A 15,541-nucleotide genomic window follows, 5' to 3' on the forward strand; every position below is an offset into this window, starting at 1 on the left:
GATTAAAAACCAAACAAAAACAAAACAAAAAAGCAAAGCCCAAAGCAAAAGTCATGGTACAAAATGAAATGCACTTTTAGAACAGAGAACCTGTATACCAGTAGACAAGAATCAAGGAATTTATCTTTGGGGCTGTTCATGACTTCCAACAAAGTCACGTTCTGCTGAGTTTGCTGTCCTTGAGGGGTAAGGAGACCAGTAGGGTGGGGGCGGGGGTGGGATTTCTGATTCTATCTCCAGCGACTGATAAACCCAGGTTAGAAGGCAGATGAAGCTACCGGCCAGAAAATCTTGGTATAGACCTCTTTCTCTCTGCCAAGTACTCAGAAAAACACACCTGGCTGGTTCTTTGCAAAATTCAAGGTCAATAGAGGTGCCAACTGAAGACTATTGGTAAATGTTGCTTTTAAGCAAAAAGAAACCAGATGATAATTTATGTACCTATTCATACATTTTGATAGCAAAGAAGATAAGTGACAGCTTAAAAAAAAATTCTACTTGACAGCTACTTGGTGGATAAAAAATATCTAACTGAGGACTTCTAAAATATCACCCTGGTCCCCCCCCCCCACCCCAATACCACTAAGTTAATTAATTAATTAAAAGAGAGTGAAGAGTTTAAGCACTGAATTATGGGCTATGACTTCATTTCTTTTTTTCTTTTCTTTTCTTCTTTTCTTTTCTTCTTTTTTTTTAATTAGCAAAACTTTTTTTTTTTTTTTTTTTTTTTTTTTTTTTTTTTGGTGTTGGAAATTCATTTTCACAGAGGGCCCATTCCTTGGAAAGAAATATTTTGACTACAGGGAACACCAAGGAACACCGCAGAGCCCTGAGAAGTTGTACCGACTTGTCAGGGTTCAGCCTGTAGTCTCCAGTGCTGAGGGATCTCCAGGAGCGATGGTAAGGACAGGGTCGTTTTGCTTTGGTTTTAATGCATACGTCTCGACCCATGGGACTTACGGGAAGGTTGGGTTTTACTGATGAGAATTCAGTCCAAGGGAGCCTGTGCTGGCCCTCTGGCCAGGCCTGACTTATTGCTCTCAGCACTGCCTTCCCAGATGGCCCATTTGGTGCAGGGAGGTGGTCTGGCCCGGTATGCGATTCATTGCATTCTGCTGGAGGTGTGTTAAGTGAAAGGCTGTGTGTCAGGCACAGGACAGAAAGGACCTGAATGAAGGGGGAGAAGAATGAATGGAGAGAGCCATTTTGATGGAATTGCCCTAGGGCATTAAGTAGGACTGGGCACCTGGGGGGCTGGAGGAAGGTTCTGTGGCTTAAGAAACTCTCCGTAAGAATCAGTCACCGGTCCCTTAACAATCATACATTTCTTACCTCCCACTTGTGCATAAATCTGCCGGTTTACGCACACGAGCAGAGTGACTATCACAATGAACTCGGCTTACTGTGCAACACACGGAAAAAGACCTCTCCCTTCTCTGCTTATTTATAAGCCAAGTAATGTTAACACCGTCAATGGAAGAACAAGGTATCTGAGGAATAAATGTATACGGCAGCATAACCCCATATTGTCACTTGAATTCAGACTTCCCACTGTTCTCGCTGAAAGACAGGCGTTGATACCCAACAACATTGAGGCCACTTGAAAGAGAGGATTTAAAATGCTGGATTCCATCATTTCTGCAAAAGGTCATTCTAGTCCTTGGCTATTTTTACCATAGATAGAGACTCAGCAAGTTATTGGCTGAATGGATTTGGGAAGCCAGACTGCTTCTGACTAATCAAGATGGTAATGCGGCATTGGAGACCCAGTCCATGAAAGGTGTGGAAAAAGTTGAACCTTCAAAGATGGGAGAGAGGGGAGCTACTGACTTAGTAGTCCCCGACTAAATTGCTAGCCATAACTGTATCCCCTGGCCCATTCCCTTCGAAACTGCCTGGAATCTGGTGGCTCAAACCCTCTTTAAGGCATCCGGGCCCACCCCGCCCCCTCCTCCCCAAACAACTGTTTCTAGGCGCCCCCACCCACAAATCTGCATCAAGGCAGGTGTATTTCTCAGCTGGACCACTGCTGCCAGAAGCTCGCCTTTCCTTCGGGTTCCGCAACCAAACCTTAGGCTCGCCCCGGGGCAAGCAGTCAAAAGCATTTCAGAGAAGGGGAGAAAACAAAAGAAACACACAAACCCTGTCCTTACCCGCTTCTTAAAAAATTGGAAGGCTGAGCATTTCTTGACTGGGAATCCATTCATGTCTTTGTTTACCATTTTCCACCGTAGGGAGTTCACAGTTATAGATCCAGGGTGGCACCGCCTGGTTAGCGCATCTGGTGCCCGGCTGCCCTCCCGGAGACAGTTGATGAAGACGGAGCGGGATGGAGAACCTTAGCGGGGCTCAGGTCTTCACTCGCACATTCTGCGGCACGGCTACTGCAGCAACCTCTCCCCACTTTCAGCGGCCGCCGGCAGTGGCCTCGCTCTGCCCATCGTCGCTCCGAAACGCGGGCATCGGGGGCTGCCGGCCCCCGGGGCTGCGGCGGATTCCGGGGAGATGCTCCGCGGCTGGCGAGCCGGGGAAGGGCGCCCCCCGGCCCCCTGCGCGCCCCCCCGGGTACCTGGCGGCTCTGCGGCGGGCGCGCCGGGGCCAGCCGCTCGGCTCCAGGTGATGCGCTTCTGGAGGCTGCTGGGGAGGAGAGCCGTTTTTGAGCGTGCAAGTTCCAGTGGGAGCTGTAGTTAAGCAGCCGAGGGAAGGAGTAAGAAAGAGCAGAAGCCGGAGGGAGGGAGGGAGGGAGGGAGAGCCGCCCCGGAGAGGCAGAGGGAGAGAGAAAGAGCTGCTGGAGACGCAGAGATTCATGAATATCTGAGCGGCGGATGGAGAGAAGGCACCAGCCCTGGACGCACTGCAAAGCTGTTGACACCCCTCGGGAGGGCTACTTTAATCTCCCCGTTTCTTTTCTTTCTCCGGTTAGGACCTTTGAGATCAGAGTTTCCTACGAAATGCAGTGCGTTTTTGTCTTATGCTCATGGGCATGCTTCTGATCCGTATTCCTGAACAGAAGGCTCTCAGTGGAAATGTAATCAAATTCATTCGTGATCTGTCCAAATGTGGAGAAACAGGCAATCAGGTGCAAGCCTAGGTCGAACAATGGACGATCTCCCACCATTGGGAACCTCTTCCGGCGTCCTCTCCCTACACACTGTAGCGGGCCACAGTGGAAGTCATTGTGGCTTGTTCACTGAGGAAGGCTGTTGAAGAAGAACACAATGAACACGTACATAGTGGTTTATGGTAAAAACACAAAAAAGCGTCACCAGAAAGTATTATTGAATCCATTTGATGGAAAGGAAGCACGGGTGAATGAGAGGAAAGCCTTTTCCTATCAAGTGAAAATCTACCCCCCGCCCCCAAGTCCTTACTCCTGTCATTCTTTGTACATGAAATTCACTTAAAAAAAAAAAAAGGCCACTTATTTTGTGCGTGCCCTATTTTCCCGTCTCTACCCTTGAATGTTGGTTGATATTTCATGGAGACTTTTCAAAATGAGAGTTGATGGGTAAATGGAGACAGCAGAGAAAATCAACTTGGCATCTGATCTGGCCCGGCCAGCACATCAGCATGTGGCTCTCTGCCAGTCACCTGACCTCACGGTGCCTCTCAGACGGTGCAGTCCATGAGAGGGAGGCCACCGCTCCTTCCTTCCTTCCTTCATTTACTCATTCATGAATCTGTCATTCACTTGTCTGCTGTGTCATTCCACTTATCCATCCACTCAGTTCCAAATGTACCAAGTGTCCCCAGGATGCAGAAGCTTTTCACAGTCACCACCAGGGAGTATAATCTATAAATGAGGGAAAAGCCCATGCCTACTTGATCGAGCTAATGGCCAGCTCATTAAATGCAATATTCCCAGAAGAGAAACAGACGGGTCAGTTGGGAAGAGATGTGTTGATTTCATTGAATTGAAGTCCAAATCTCTGTAGTCGGACCAGGTTTCTTTGAGGAATGACAGTACAGTCTTGTTGGCTCAATGCTTTGAGATTTACAAAAGGAAAACGCAACACAACCAAATGATGGCATTGTGACTGAGGGAAAGTAAACTATTCATTCTGGAGAGGGGCGTTAAGTTGTCCAAGATGCAAGCACACGTGATTTAATCTACAGCATTGATTGGTTTTGCGGTTCTTCTAGAGTTCATGTAAAACTCTGGTAGTCCAAAGAGACTTTTTGAGGATTGCCAAACGTCCTCTACCATGATTATGATGGTGGTTTGATGACTATGCGTTTGCCAAAAGCCAACAAACTTTTATATGAAAGAGAAGGAACACTTTGCCGTGTGAAAATTACAGTTCAACAAACCCGATTTTTCAAAATCATGGCCGTTCGAATCATTTCCTGTTCTTCCTCTTTCCTCCCTCCCGAAAGCATTTGAGCAGGTATTTATTGAGCTTGAGGGATACGTAGGAGGAACGCTCTAAGCATCCTGCGGGAAAGGGATACTAGAAGGCTTGCCTCGATTCTACACTGGCCTCGCATGCATACTGGTTGCAAGTACGCTGTGTGTTTATTTGGGGTGAGGAGGGGATGGCTAATAGAGACTATGGAGGAAGAGGTGGAAAGTTAAAAGCTTTTCCTCCTCCCCACCATATGCCACCCCTTGGAGACGGTGTCGCTATCTCTGAGTCCATGCTAATCCTGTGGGCGGATCTGTGAATACAAGTATCGGTAGTTTCTGTCTCTAAGGAAGCTACAGCCAGTAGAGACATACATGCTGTGGTAAGAACGATACCGTGTCTATATCTGCATTATCCCCACCTCGGTCTGGTCTATATCTGCATTATCCCCACCTTGGTCTGGTCTATATCTGCATTATCCCCACCTCGGTCTGGAAGGGTGGCAGGGTGCCTCGGGGTGGGGAGGGGGAAGCCCAGGAAGTTTCTTTCAAAGGGACAATGTTAGTGCAAAGTGTTAAAGAATAAAGAGAAGTTGGCCAGATGAAGGAGGAGAAGCCTAGGGCAGGGGTTCTGACTAGATCAGGTAGTCTCTTGTTTTGGACCATAGTTTGGTCAACTGCCATAGTAAGGAAATGTGTTAAGTCTGTTCAGCCAACACTGTGTTGGCTACTCGGGGAAAACAAGGCATTGCTCATCTCACTCTTACCGCTGCCTTTATAAAATTGCCTGCAGGCGGGCCCAGAGGGACTACCATTTACCAACCGGCTCCTTTGCCAGGCTTATTAGTATTTACAAAGGAGCATTGACTACTGCGCGTGGCATAAAGGAAAACAACCCCTGGAATCCTAAAACATCCTGTTTACGCACTAAAATTGTTTGGTTGGGGCGCCTGGGTGGCTCAGTCGGTTGAGCGACCGACTTCAGCTCAGGTCATGATCTCACGGTTTGTGAGTTGGAGCCCCGCGTTGGGTTCTGTGCTGACAGCTCAGAGCCTGGAGCCTGCTTCGGATTCTGTGTCTCCCTCTCTCTCTGTCCCTCCCCTGCTCATGCTCTGTCTCTGTCTCAGAAATAAATAAATATAAAAAAAATAAAATTAAAAAAAATTGTTTTGTTAAGGGGTGACTGGGTGGCCTCAGTCCGACTTCAGCTCAGGTCATGATCACATGGTTCATGAGTTTGAGTCCCGTGTCAGGCTCTGTGCTGACAGCTCAGAGCGTCGAGCTGCTTTGGATTCGGTGTCTCCCTCTCTCTCTGCCCCCCACCCCTGACTCGTGCTCTGTCTCTGTCTCTCACTCTCTCAACAATAAATAAACATTTAAAAAACTTCATAAAAGGGGCACCTGGGTAACTCAATTGGTTAAGCATCTGACTTTGGCCCAGGTCATGATCTCCCGGTTTGTAGATTCGTGGGTTCGAGCCCTGCATAGGGCTCTGTGCTGATAGCTTGGAGCCTGGAGCCTGCTTTGGATTCTGTGTCTCCCTCCCTTTCTCTGCCTCTCTCTGCTCTCTCTCTCTCTCAAAAATAAATAAAAATTCTTTACTCTCAAAAAGAAACATCAAAAAAATTTTAAAAATTCATAAAAATATAAAGAAACCTTCTTTAATTAATTAATTAATTAATTAACCTGCTTTTCTCATTAAACATGCTTATTCACATTTGTAACCCCACACACTGTGGAGTGCCTAGGCCAAGCTTGGCATTCAATGAATGGTTTTCAAATAAACCAAACAAAAAACTATGAAGAGCTAACATCAGTGACCCTGGCAACGACCATTTGTGGGAATTGTTAAATACCCGTGAGATTCTGAAACAATTAAGTAAATTCCCATCATAGCCAATGTACTGAGCTCTAGTAAGAGCAAATGACCCTCAGTCGTCACCATTTCTTCTGTAAGTCTCAATGACATCATGGCCCTGGGATGGCATCTTTTTATGGGAAACTCTAATGTTGAAAAGAATCCTTTGAAACCCTATTTGCTTTTGTGTAGAACACTCACTTCTTTCTCCCAACAATATTGTTTAAACTATAACACAAAAGATGGTTGGGTAGAACTGATGACCAATGCAAACAAGAAGTGGAGGGAGTGCTTAGTGGATATGGAAGGTATGGAAACTAACCTCCCTTCTCTGTGTGACTTTCAACAAGTCTCCTCAGTTCAGTGAGCCTCATCTGTAAAATACTACTAATAAAATGTGTTCCATTTACCTCAGAAAGCAATTATCAGTACCAGATTATATGTGAAAGGGTCTTGCAAAACAATAACCCTATGTTTTATATCTGACTAACAAGAGACATATACTGCCGTAACACTTTTTTTAATAGAAAGGTTGTCTTTCCATAGATTAAAGTGCTTTTGGGTGACACGTTTAGTTGTTGAATGGAATGTGATTTTTTTTTTTTCTATAGCAACCTGGAAAACACAAAAGATAATAAACAATAAAATATCTGTCTAGTGACAAATGTCCCTAAGGAGAAAGGGACACAAACAGACCATATCATGAGAAATGTTTTACATCCCTCTTTGGCCCGGATGACTCAATCATATGCTTAAAACCCCAGCCTAAATAGTAGTGATGTATGTGATTAGGAATTAGGAAAGCCCATTGAGGATTCTGGTATTGTTTTTGTATATATGAAAAACTTAATTTTTTTTTTTTTTACCATCCTTTGGTTTAATCACACTAGATTTCATTTAATTCATGCATTACATCAAAGGACAAGTCACAAAGGAAAAACCAAACCTAAAATATCAGTTTGTTGTATTTTTTTCCTTTGAGAGAATTAAGTACCAACAAAAAGAATCAACAACACAGTGGATTCATGGCATTTTGTAGAAAAGATGAAAGTGGCAAGGGCTTGTCCTTCCTTTTATGGATAAGAGACTGAGTAAGGATAAAGAGCGACATACGTGCAATTTGTTTCCATTCTCACTGTGCTGAAAAACAGGCAACTTCTAAATATGCAGCTTCCATATAGAGTCAGTACTTACCAACTATCTTCTAATTGACAAAAAGTTCAAAAGGTATTTAGTGTCAACTGGCTTAATACTATTTATCGAATGTCAAGTATGTGCTAGTTATTATGCTTATAAGAAAGATACCAATAAAAAGGATCTGCATTTGTCTTGGCAAATCACATGTCATAACAGTACTTAATTCATATTTAAGGCATTTGATGCTTTTTCAGGGATATATGGTTTTAGCCGGATCACCAAGCAAGCCGGAATTATTTATTTATCTCTACTGCCTGACATATTTTTAGGTAGAATTGTACAATTTAGTTTCCTAATTCATGAGAAGCAGCTGATTAAAAATTCATGCTGCCTCTCCCTTTCTCCCTCTCTCTCTATTACTCGCTTTTTACCTGGGCCTGCCCTCCCACGCAGGCAGCCACCCACACCCCTGTCTCTCTTTGTTTTTTCTTTCATTGGCGTTATATCATAAAACGGTACCAAACATATGTATGACATAGCCTTTACTGATGCCAAGGCACAAAAAAATCCTTTCTTGTGGTCCTGTGACAACACGTAGCCCAAGGGCACAAATCAATTTGTTAGTAATGGCTCATTTGAATATTAGGGATCATTCATTCAATATAAACAGTGAATTTTACAGCTCTGCCAGATTTCACATTTATGCATTTATTTCCATGCCTTTGTTTAAGTCATACAAAGGATTGGGACCCTGCAAAGATACTCTACTTTAAAGCAAATATATTCCTTTGAGCTCCCTTTTAAGGGCCTGATCACTCTTATTGTAGTGATCTCCTGTCTCCTCCGTCAGGGTATTTTCAGTGTCGTAGCAAGACTTTGTCATTGTCAAGAGATACACACAGCTCACCGATAGAGACCTGGCAAACGTTCAGATACACCCTTCAGCGTGCAAACGCACACACGTACGCGGTCAGCGGGAATGAACAGAGCAGGTTCAGCAGAGCATTCTGCAAAGGTTATTAGCATCTATGAATTGGATTGCTTGCTGAATGACTGCGAATGAAGTGGACACCCTATATAGCAATGGATTTTATGGCCTTTAATAAGATGTAATTGTGTGTGTGTGTGTGTGTGTGTGTGTGTTTCAGTGATAATTCTTTTCCTTTCAACATTCAACCTTTGAGTTTACGTTCAATATAACTCCTTAACTGAGGCCAGAAAATTGTACTTTCAACTTGAGTTGTCCAGAAATTGTTCATTAGCTACTTCTCTACGTACAGCACAAATGAGCCGTAGCAACAGAGGGGTTTCTCCTGTTAACCTTTCACTAAGCCATGTAGGTGATGAAATAGGCTGTCGTGATTAGTATTGATTGAGAAGATGCTAGGGGAAAATTAGTAGCCCATACCAGAGTCCTGTTTTCTCCACTCTGTAAGCATGATCCGTGGCTTTATCTCGATGTGTACCATGAACTGAAAAGCCGAGTCAATTTCTCAGATAATTCAAATCAGCCGAAGTTTATGGGAAGGGAGAATGAGTGGAGCAGAAATGTCTAGCTGTGGAAGCAGACCCAACCCAACCAAACCAAACCAAACCACTCAAGAATGTCTCCTCTTAGAATTCTAGAAAATGCTGTGGCGTAGGGTGAGTTGATTCCTGAACATGATTGGTTTCAAGTTGAAACTCTGTGAAATTGTACCAGGGGTGTATCTGTTTTGTAAATTATGCTTATTTAAATTGAACACAATTTCATTTCTTCCGGCTTCTTTTGTTTTCAGGGCAAATCTGCCACCCTGAATATAGTGTCAACTCAAAATTATTACCGTGGCAGTTTTAAGCACTGAAACTAATAGAGTGTCCCCTGAGGTTGATATGGTTAGGAGAATTAGCATGACATTGCTCTATATGGATTGGAATCCTGCCTCTATAACTCACTAGTTACATGATCCTGGGCAAGTTAAAATAGACATAATACAACCCAGTCGATTCGTTGTGAGAATTATGGGGTATTTAATACACAAACACACATACTTACACATGTGTACACATGTATATACATGCATATCTATATGTTTAGTTTACATCTGTGAGTGACAGTTTTAAAACATGAGTACAAATTCTTTCGTTCTACTCCCATTGACAAATTGGGTTTATGATCCCTCTCCTTGAATCTGTTGGGCTTGTGACTGCTTAAGGAAGCACAGTGAAAGTGATGCTATATGTTTTCTGAGGCTAAGTCATAAAAGGCCATGTGGCTACCATTTTGTTCGCTGGAATGGTCTCATATGGAGCCCTAAGCCACCATATAAGAAGTCTGATTGCCCAAAGACTGTCATGGTACAAGAAAGCCCCAGCTACATAAAGAAGCCAGACAGGCATAGACACTGGTTGGCAGTCTTGGCTGACCCAACCTTTAAATCATCCCGGCCCAGGCACCTGGTATGTGAATAGAAAGCCTTCAAGTGATTCCAGCCCCAAAGTGTTTGGGTTACCAAGCTGTTGGAAGATTTCATCTGAGGTGGGAGACTTCATGCAACAGAGATAGAATCTCTGGGCCTAATAAAATGGCGATGTTTTACGTTGCTAAGTCTGAGGTAGTTTGTTTTACAGCAATAGATACATATGCCCTGGACCCCTCCCATCATCTCTGAGAGCATGGTTCACACTCAATAAATGAGAGTACAAGGAGACCTTTAATGCCAAAAGCAATGCTCAGTTAGTAGCAGTTAACAATTTCGATGAGACATAGTCAAATAGACCTCAATAACTGGTGAGAAAGTTGAGGGATACCGCTCTCTTTCAGGCAACATTTCTTTTGAGTTTTGTGTGTTGTTGTTGCCTTGGTCAGCTTGACGATAGATAGGTTGGGTGGCTTAAATGACGAAACGTTATTACCTCGCAGTTCTAGAAGCTAGAAGTTCAAGTCGCCAGCATGATGGGTTTCTAATGAGATCTCTTCCCTTGGCTTGGCGATGGCTGCCATCTTGCTGAGTCCTCACATGGCAGGAGGAAAGAGAGAGCACGTTCTCTGATGTATCTTCTTATACGGGTGGCAATCTCATTATGAGGGTCCCATGCTCACAACCTCATCTAAATTTAATGATCTCCTGAAGGCCCTATCTCCAAACACCATCACACTGAGGGTTAGAGCTTCACATGTCAATTTTGGGGATACCTGATTCAGCGCACAGCAGTTATTTTGTAATGTGACACTGTTTTTGGTACTGATACACTCTCAATTTCCACATCAATTCTACAAAATGCATATTATTATATTGCTTATTTGATAAGTAATAGCTAGAAAAATTTTTCAAAATTTATGCCAATCCATGTGACAAAAGGTTTATTTAACTCCTATACCAAAAGCTCCTACAAATTTATAAGAAAAAGATAATTAACTTACTTGAAAAGATCCCTAGGGTGTAAAAAGCAAATCGGAAAAGGCATAATGCAAAAGAACAAAAACATATGCAAATAAACATGTGTAAAAATGCCCAAATTTCTGATAGTCAGAAAAATGCAATTTAAAATGGCAAGATACCTTTTTTACGCTTATAAGATTGGAAAACACTTTTTCTTAAAGTTATGTTTTCAAAGCTGACAAGACTCTGGGGAATAGGCACTTCCATATTGCTGAAAGGGATGGGAATATTGTTGAAAATAATTTAGCAATATTTACACACAATTAAAATGTGCCTATCCACTGATCTGGAAATCTTCCCTCTGAGAATAAACTCTTTGGAAATATATACATATAATATGTATATGCAAGACTCTGTGTATAGACCTACTTATTACAAGACTGGTGGTGATCGCACAATTTGGGGGACATAGGAACTAATCAAATGCATTTTACCACCATAGTAAAGAACATTAGTATGAATGTTAGTGTGAATTTAAAAACTTGCATGATCTATTGTCTGGTTAAAAAAAGTATGTTTTCTAAAGAATAAAAACAGCTTACTTTTGTATAAGCATAGGGAAAAGAATGGATACTTAAACACCCAAAAGTTGAAATGGGTTACTGTGGGAGGTGGATGGCTTTTTTTTTTCTTTATAAATCTCTACAATGCTGTGCTTATTACAGCAAGCACTTATTACAAAGTTGGAAAACATTTCAAAACCTATGCCTTACCAAATGGACCCAGATCATGTCATTTTTGCCAGATACTCTACTTCCTTCCTTTGAAAGCTATCATGCATTCATTGCTGATAATATATATATTATATATTATATAATATATATTATATATATTAATTATATAATATTAGTATTATAATATTATTATTATATTATGTATATTATATATTATATAATATATAATATATTATAATATAATATTATATATTATATATTATATGTATTATATATAATATAATATATTATATTATAATATAATATTATATATTATATATTATATGTATTATATATAATATAATATATTATATTATAATATAATATATTATATAATATTATAATATAATTATATATTATTATATAATATATAATATAATATAATATATATGATATATATGATATATATTATATTATATTATATATTATAATATTATTATATTATATTATGATTATAATATTATAATATTAATAATAATATATTAATAAATAATATAATAAATAATATAATAAATATATTATAAATATATATTATAGATATAAATAAATATAAATATAAGTATATAAATAAATATATATAATAAATATATACTAAATATAATAATATATAATAAAATATATTAATAAATAATAATAAATATTATATATTAATATATAATATAATATTATATTATAATATAATTATATATATTATATTATATTATTTATTATATTATATATATTATATATGATATATAATAATATAATATATATAACATATATAATATATAATTATATTATATATTATATATATTATATATAATTATATGTATATAATTAATATATAATATTAATATTATATAATATATATATCTGACTTGCACAGAGTTAATCATAGTTAATGACATCACCATTCTGAATTTGGCAATCATATGTATATATGAAATTTATAGGAAATAAAACAGAAACTATAATAAGGGGCACTTGGGTGGCTCAGTTGGTTAAGCATCTGGCTGTTGATTTCGACTCAGGTCATGAGCTCACGGTTTGTGGGTTCAAGCCCTACATCTCTTTCTCTCCTTCTGTCTCTGCCCCTCCCCCACTCTCTCACATTTTCTCTCTCTCTCTATCAAAATAAGTAAATAAACTTAGAAAAAAAGAAAATATAGTAAAATGTATCCTTCAAGCAATAGGAGAGCAAATCTATGTCGACAACCCAACATTCCTCAGGCACTGAGTTCAGGCCTAAGTATCTGTCATACTGCTTTAGGCTCTGACTTATTTTCTTTATACTCAGCCATTGGCTACCGATGCTTATGTTTATAAGGGTCTATGCAATGGAATTTGTGTGAAGAGCTATAGTAACTCCTTTCGGTGATTATTCTTTTCAGCTTTTTTCCATTACTGATTACAAAATCAGTCAAACAGTCTCTCTGTTTGACTATAAGTGACCTTCTTAATTAAAAGAGATAAAGCCATCCAAAGCAGGCAGTGATAAAGAATTTGACCGAATTTGCATCATAAGACTTTCATGAAATTTTCCTTCAGTCCCTAAAGTATAGAAATCTGTAGGGAGTTGAATGAAAAGTTTAGACTTTTCCAGATGGAATGGGGAAAATGAATTTTTAGTTAAAAATGTAAGAACATTCTGCAGAAAACCTGGCTCCTTGGAAAAGTTATATGCAACCCAAAATCATTTGAATTGTGAAAGGGCAGACATTGTAAATGATTAAACACATTGTAGCGACTGGGTTTCTCATTTGATTTGGCTTTTCCTTCCACACTATCTTGTCATAGAAGCACAGACTGGAACATTTGAACGGAAGCTGTTGAACCGAGTGGGGGGAGGCCAGTATGTTCCAAAATTCTTCTGTTTATTTATTTATATTTTAAAAATACTTATTCCTTATCTAGCCTATCATTTTATATTTCTATCTTTAGTTTTTAATATAGGGTTTTACTAGAATTCTGCTTAGAATTCCTTCTCAGCTTTGGCTGAACAGAGTACCAATATTTTAGCTTTTCTGGAAGGGCTTAAAGTGTACTTAAAGTGGAATACTCTTATTTTTATCCAGCGTGTGCTATTTTTATAATGAAACGGACCATTGAAAGGCTTTTAAATGTAATACAAATTTATGTTTTATTGCAAGGTATTCTAGATAGTGCCCAAACATGAAGTCTTAAGGAAAAAGAAAAACACCTAATAAAATAAAAAAAACCAAAAAACCAAAAACCAAAAACCAAAAACAAAAACTTCCCCTCTGTAAAAGTCTACATGCTATGTGATATATTTTTAGTCTACTAGGCATATATCACCATTGTTTGCATGAGGAAAGAGAGAAAATCTAAATTAGGGATCTGAGTTTCACCTCTTTACCTCAAGGATTCAATGTGCATATTTAAATCAATGTGCATTACTAAATCAATAATAATGAAACAGTGGGTTTCCCGTTAGAGGCAGTGTGGTCTAATGGCTAAGAGTGATGCTATCTGGGCTTAACTATCCCTACCATCTCCTAGCTTTCTGCCTTGGGACACATTTTTTAAACTTTCCAAGCTTGTTTACTGTCTTTAAAGAGGAGATAGTAGTTGTAACTATATCTCTGTGTTCTTAGAATAATGAAAAGATAGGACATATGTCGGTTAACAGAGTGCACGGCACACTGTGGGAGATCAGTAAAAGTTAGCTATCATTATTTATTGTTATCTGAAAACGTTCATAGGATGTTTAATGAAAACATTCACTACAACCAATGGCTACAAAAGGGCATGCTGAGGGCAGCCGAAAGGGAAGTGAAGAATGCAAATATGCTGGAATCTTATTGATAAGTTCGTTGGTATTTTTGAGGTCTCTTTCTTTTTTTAATGTTTTATTTATTTTTTGAGAGAAAGAGAGAGACAATGCAAGCAGGGGAGGGGCAGAGGGGGAGACACAGAATCTGAAACGGGCTCCAGGCTCTGAGCTGTCAGCACAGAGCCCGACGCAGGGCTCGAACCTACAAACCGTGAGATCATGACCTGAGCCGAAGTCGGATGCTCAACCAACTGAGCCACCCAGGCACCCCTTGAGCTCTCTTTCTACTGTAGCCCTCTTGCCCTCAACGCCAATGTTTAGGCTAGGCGGGCACTGAACAGGGCCATCTGAAAAGAGTGGCTGTTACTCAGGTCTCACCGATTAGCTCCACATGGAAACGTCATTTCAGTGATGCTAGCTCTTCCGTTATTTTGGAGCAGCTGCAAACCACATATTTAGACAAAACTTTCCAAATTTTTAACTCTCTAGAAGGCAAAAAAAATTTTCTGTAGGTTGGATCTAGTTTGTTTTTTTTTTTTAATTTCTTTTTTAATGTTTATTCTTGAGACAGAGACAGAGCGTGAACAGGGGAGGGGCAGAGAGAGAGGGAGACACAGAATCTGAAACAGGCTCCAGGCTCTGAACTGTCAGCACAGAAACCGACGTGGGGCTCGAACCCACGAACTGTGAGATCATGACCTGAGCCGAAGTTGGACACCCAACCGACCGAGCCACCCAGGTGCCCCTGGATCTAGTTTTTTTGAATCCCCTTCTAGGTTCTTTACTCAGCGGGTATATAATAGCTTTTTCTTTCATGTTCTCCACCCCAAATAAGGAGGAAGAAAGAGGCTGCTGGGCTCTGGGGAACCAATTTCAAACAGAAAACCTGTTAGTTTTCTCACCTGGGCCGCCTGGGCATTGCAGACTAGATAGGTTTGCCACATAGCATAGCCTGGGGTGGTGCGTCCTGTAGACCTGGAACCTTCCCTGTGTGTGTGTGTGTGTGTGTGTGCGCGCACACACACACACACACGCACACACATAGGGAGCTAGTTATCGAATGCCCCACAGATGGTGACATTTATTGACCTACGTGGAAAAATCCATATTGGTTACACATGTAAATTACTAGTTTTAGTACCATTCAGGCTTCATCCTCATATATATTCTCCAATACGGGAGAATCAAAGTTAGCTAAATAGGGATGACATTTATTGATAACTGCTTCCAAGTGACATCTGAAGCTATAACTTCAAACAACGTCCCTTCTACAACGATTTGTTGAGCATCAAC

General features: G+C 40.2%; 1 protein-coding gene across 1 annotated transcript in view; it reads right to left on the reverse strand.

Annotated features, from left to right (window-relative positions):
• Positions 1-2,447, reverse strand: part of SGK1 (serum/glucocorticoid regulated kinase 1) — a 112,203-nt gene extending 109,756 nt beyond the window's left edge. Inside the window, exon 1 of the mRNA XM_058735349.1 lies at positions 2,154-2,447. Coding sequence (XP_058591332.1) covers positions 2,154-2,222 — 69 coding nt within the window. The 5' untranslated portion in view covers positions 2,223-2,447. The remainder of the gene's footprint in view (positions 1-2,153) is intronic.
• Positions 2,448-15,541: the final 13,094 nt, after the last annotated feature.

The sequence above is a fragment of the Neofelis nebulosa genome, chromosome 6 (genome assembly GCF_028018385.1).
Source record: "Neofelis nebulosa isolate mNeoNeb1 chromosome 6, mNeoNeb1.pri, whole genome shotgun sequence".
NCBI lineage: Eukaryota > Metazoa > Chordata > Mammalia > Carnivora > Felidae > Neofelis > Neofelis nebulosa.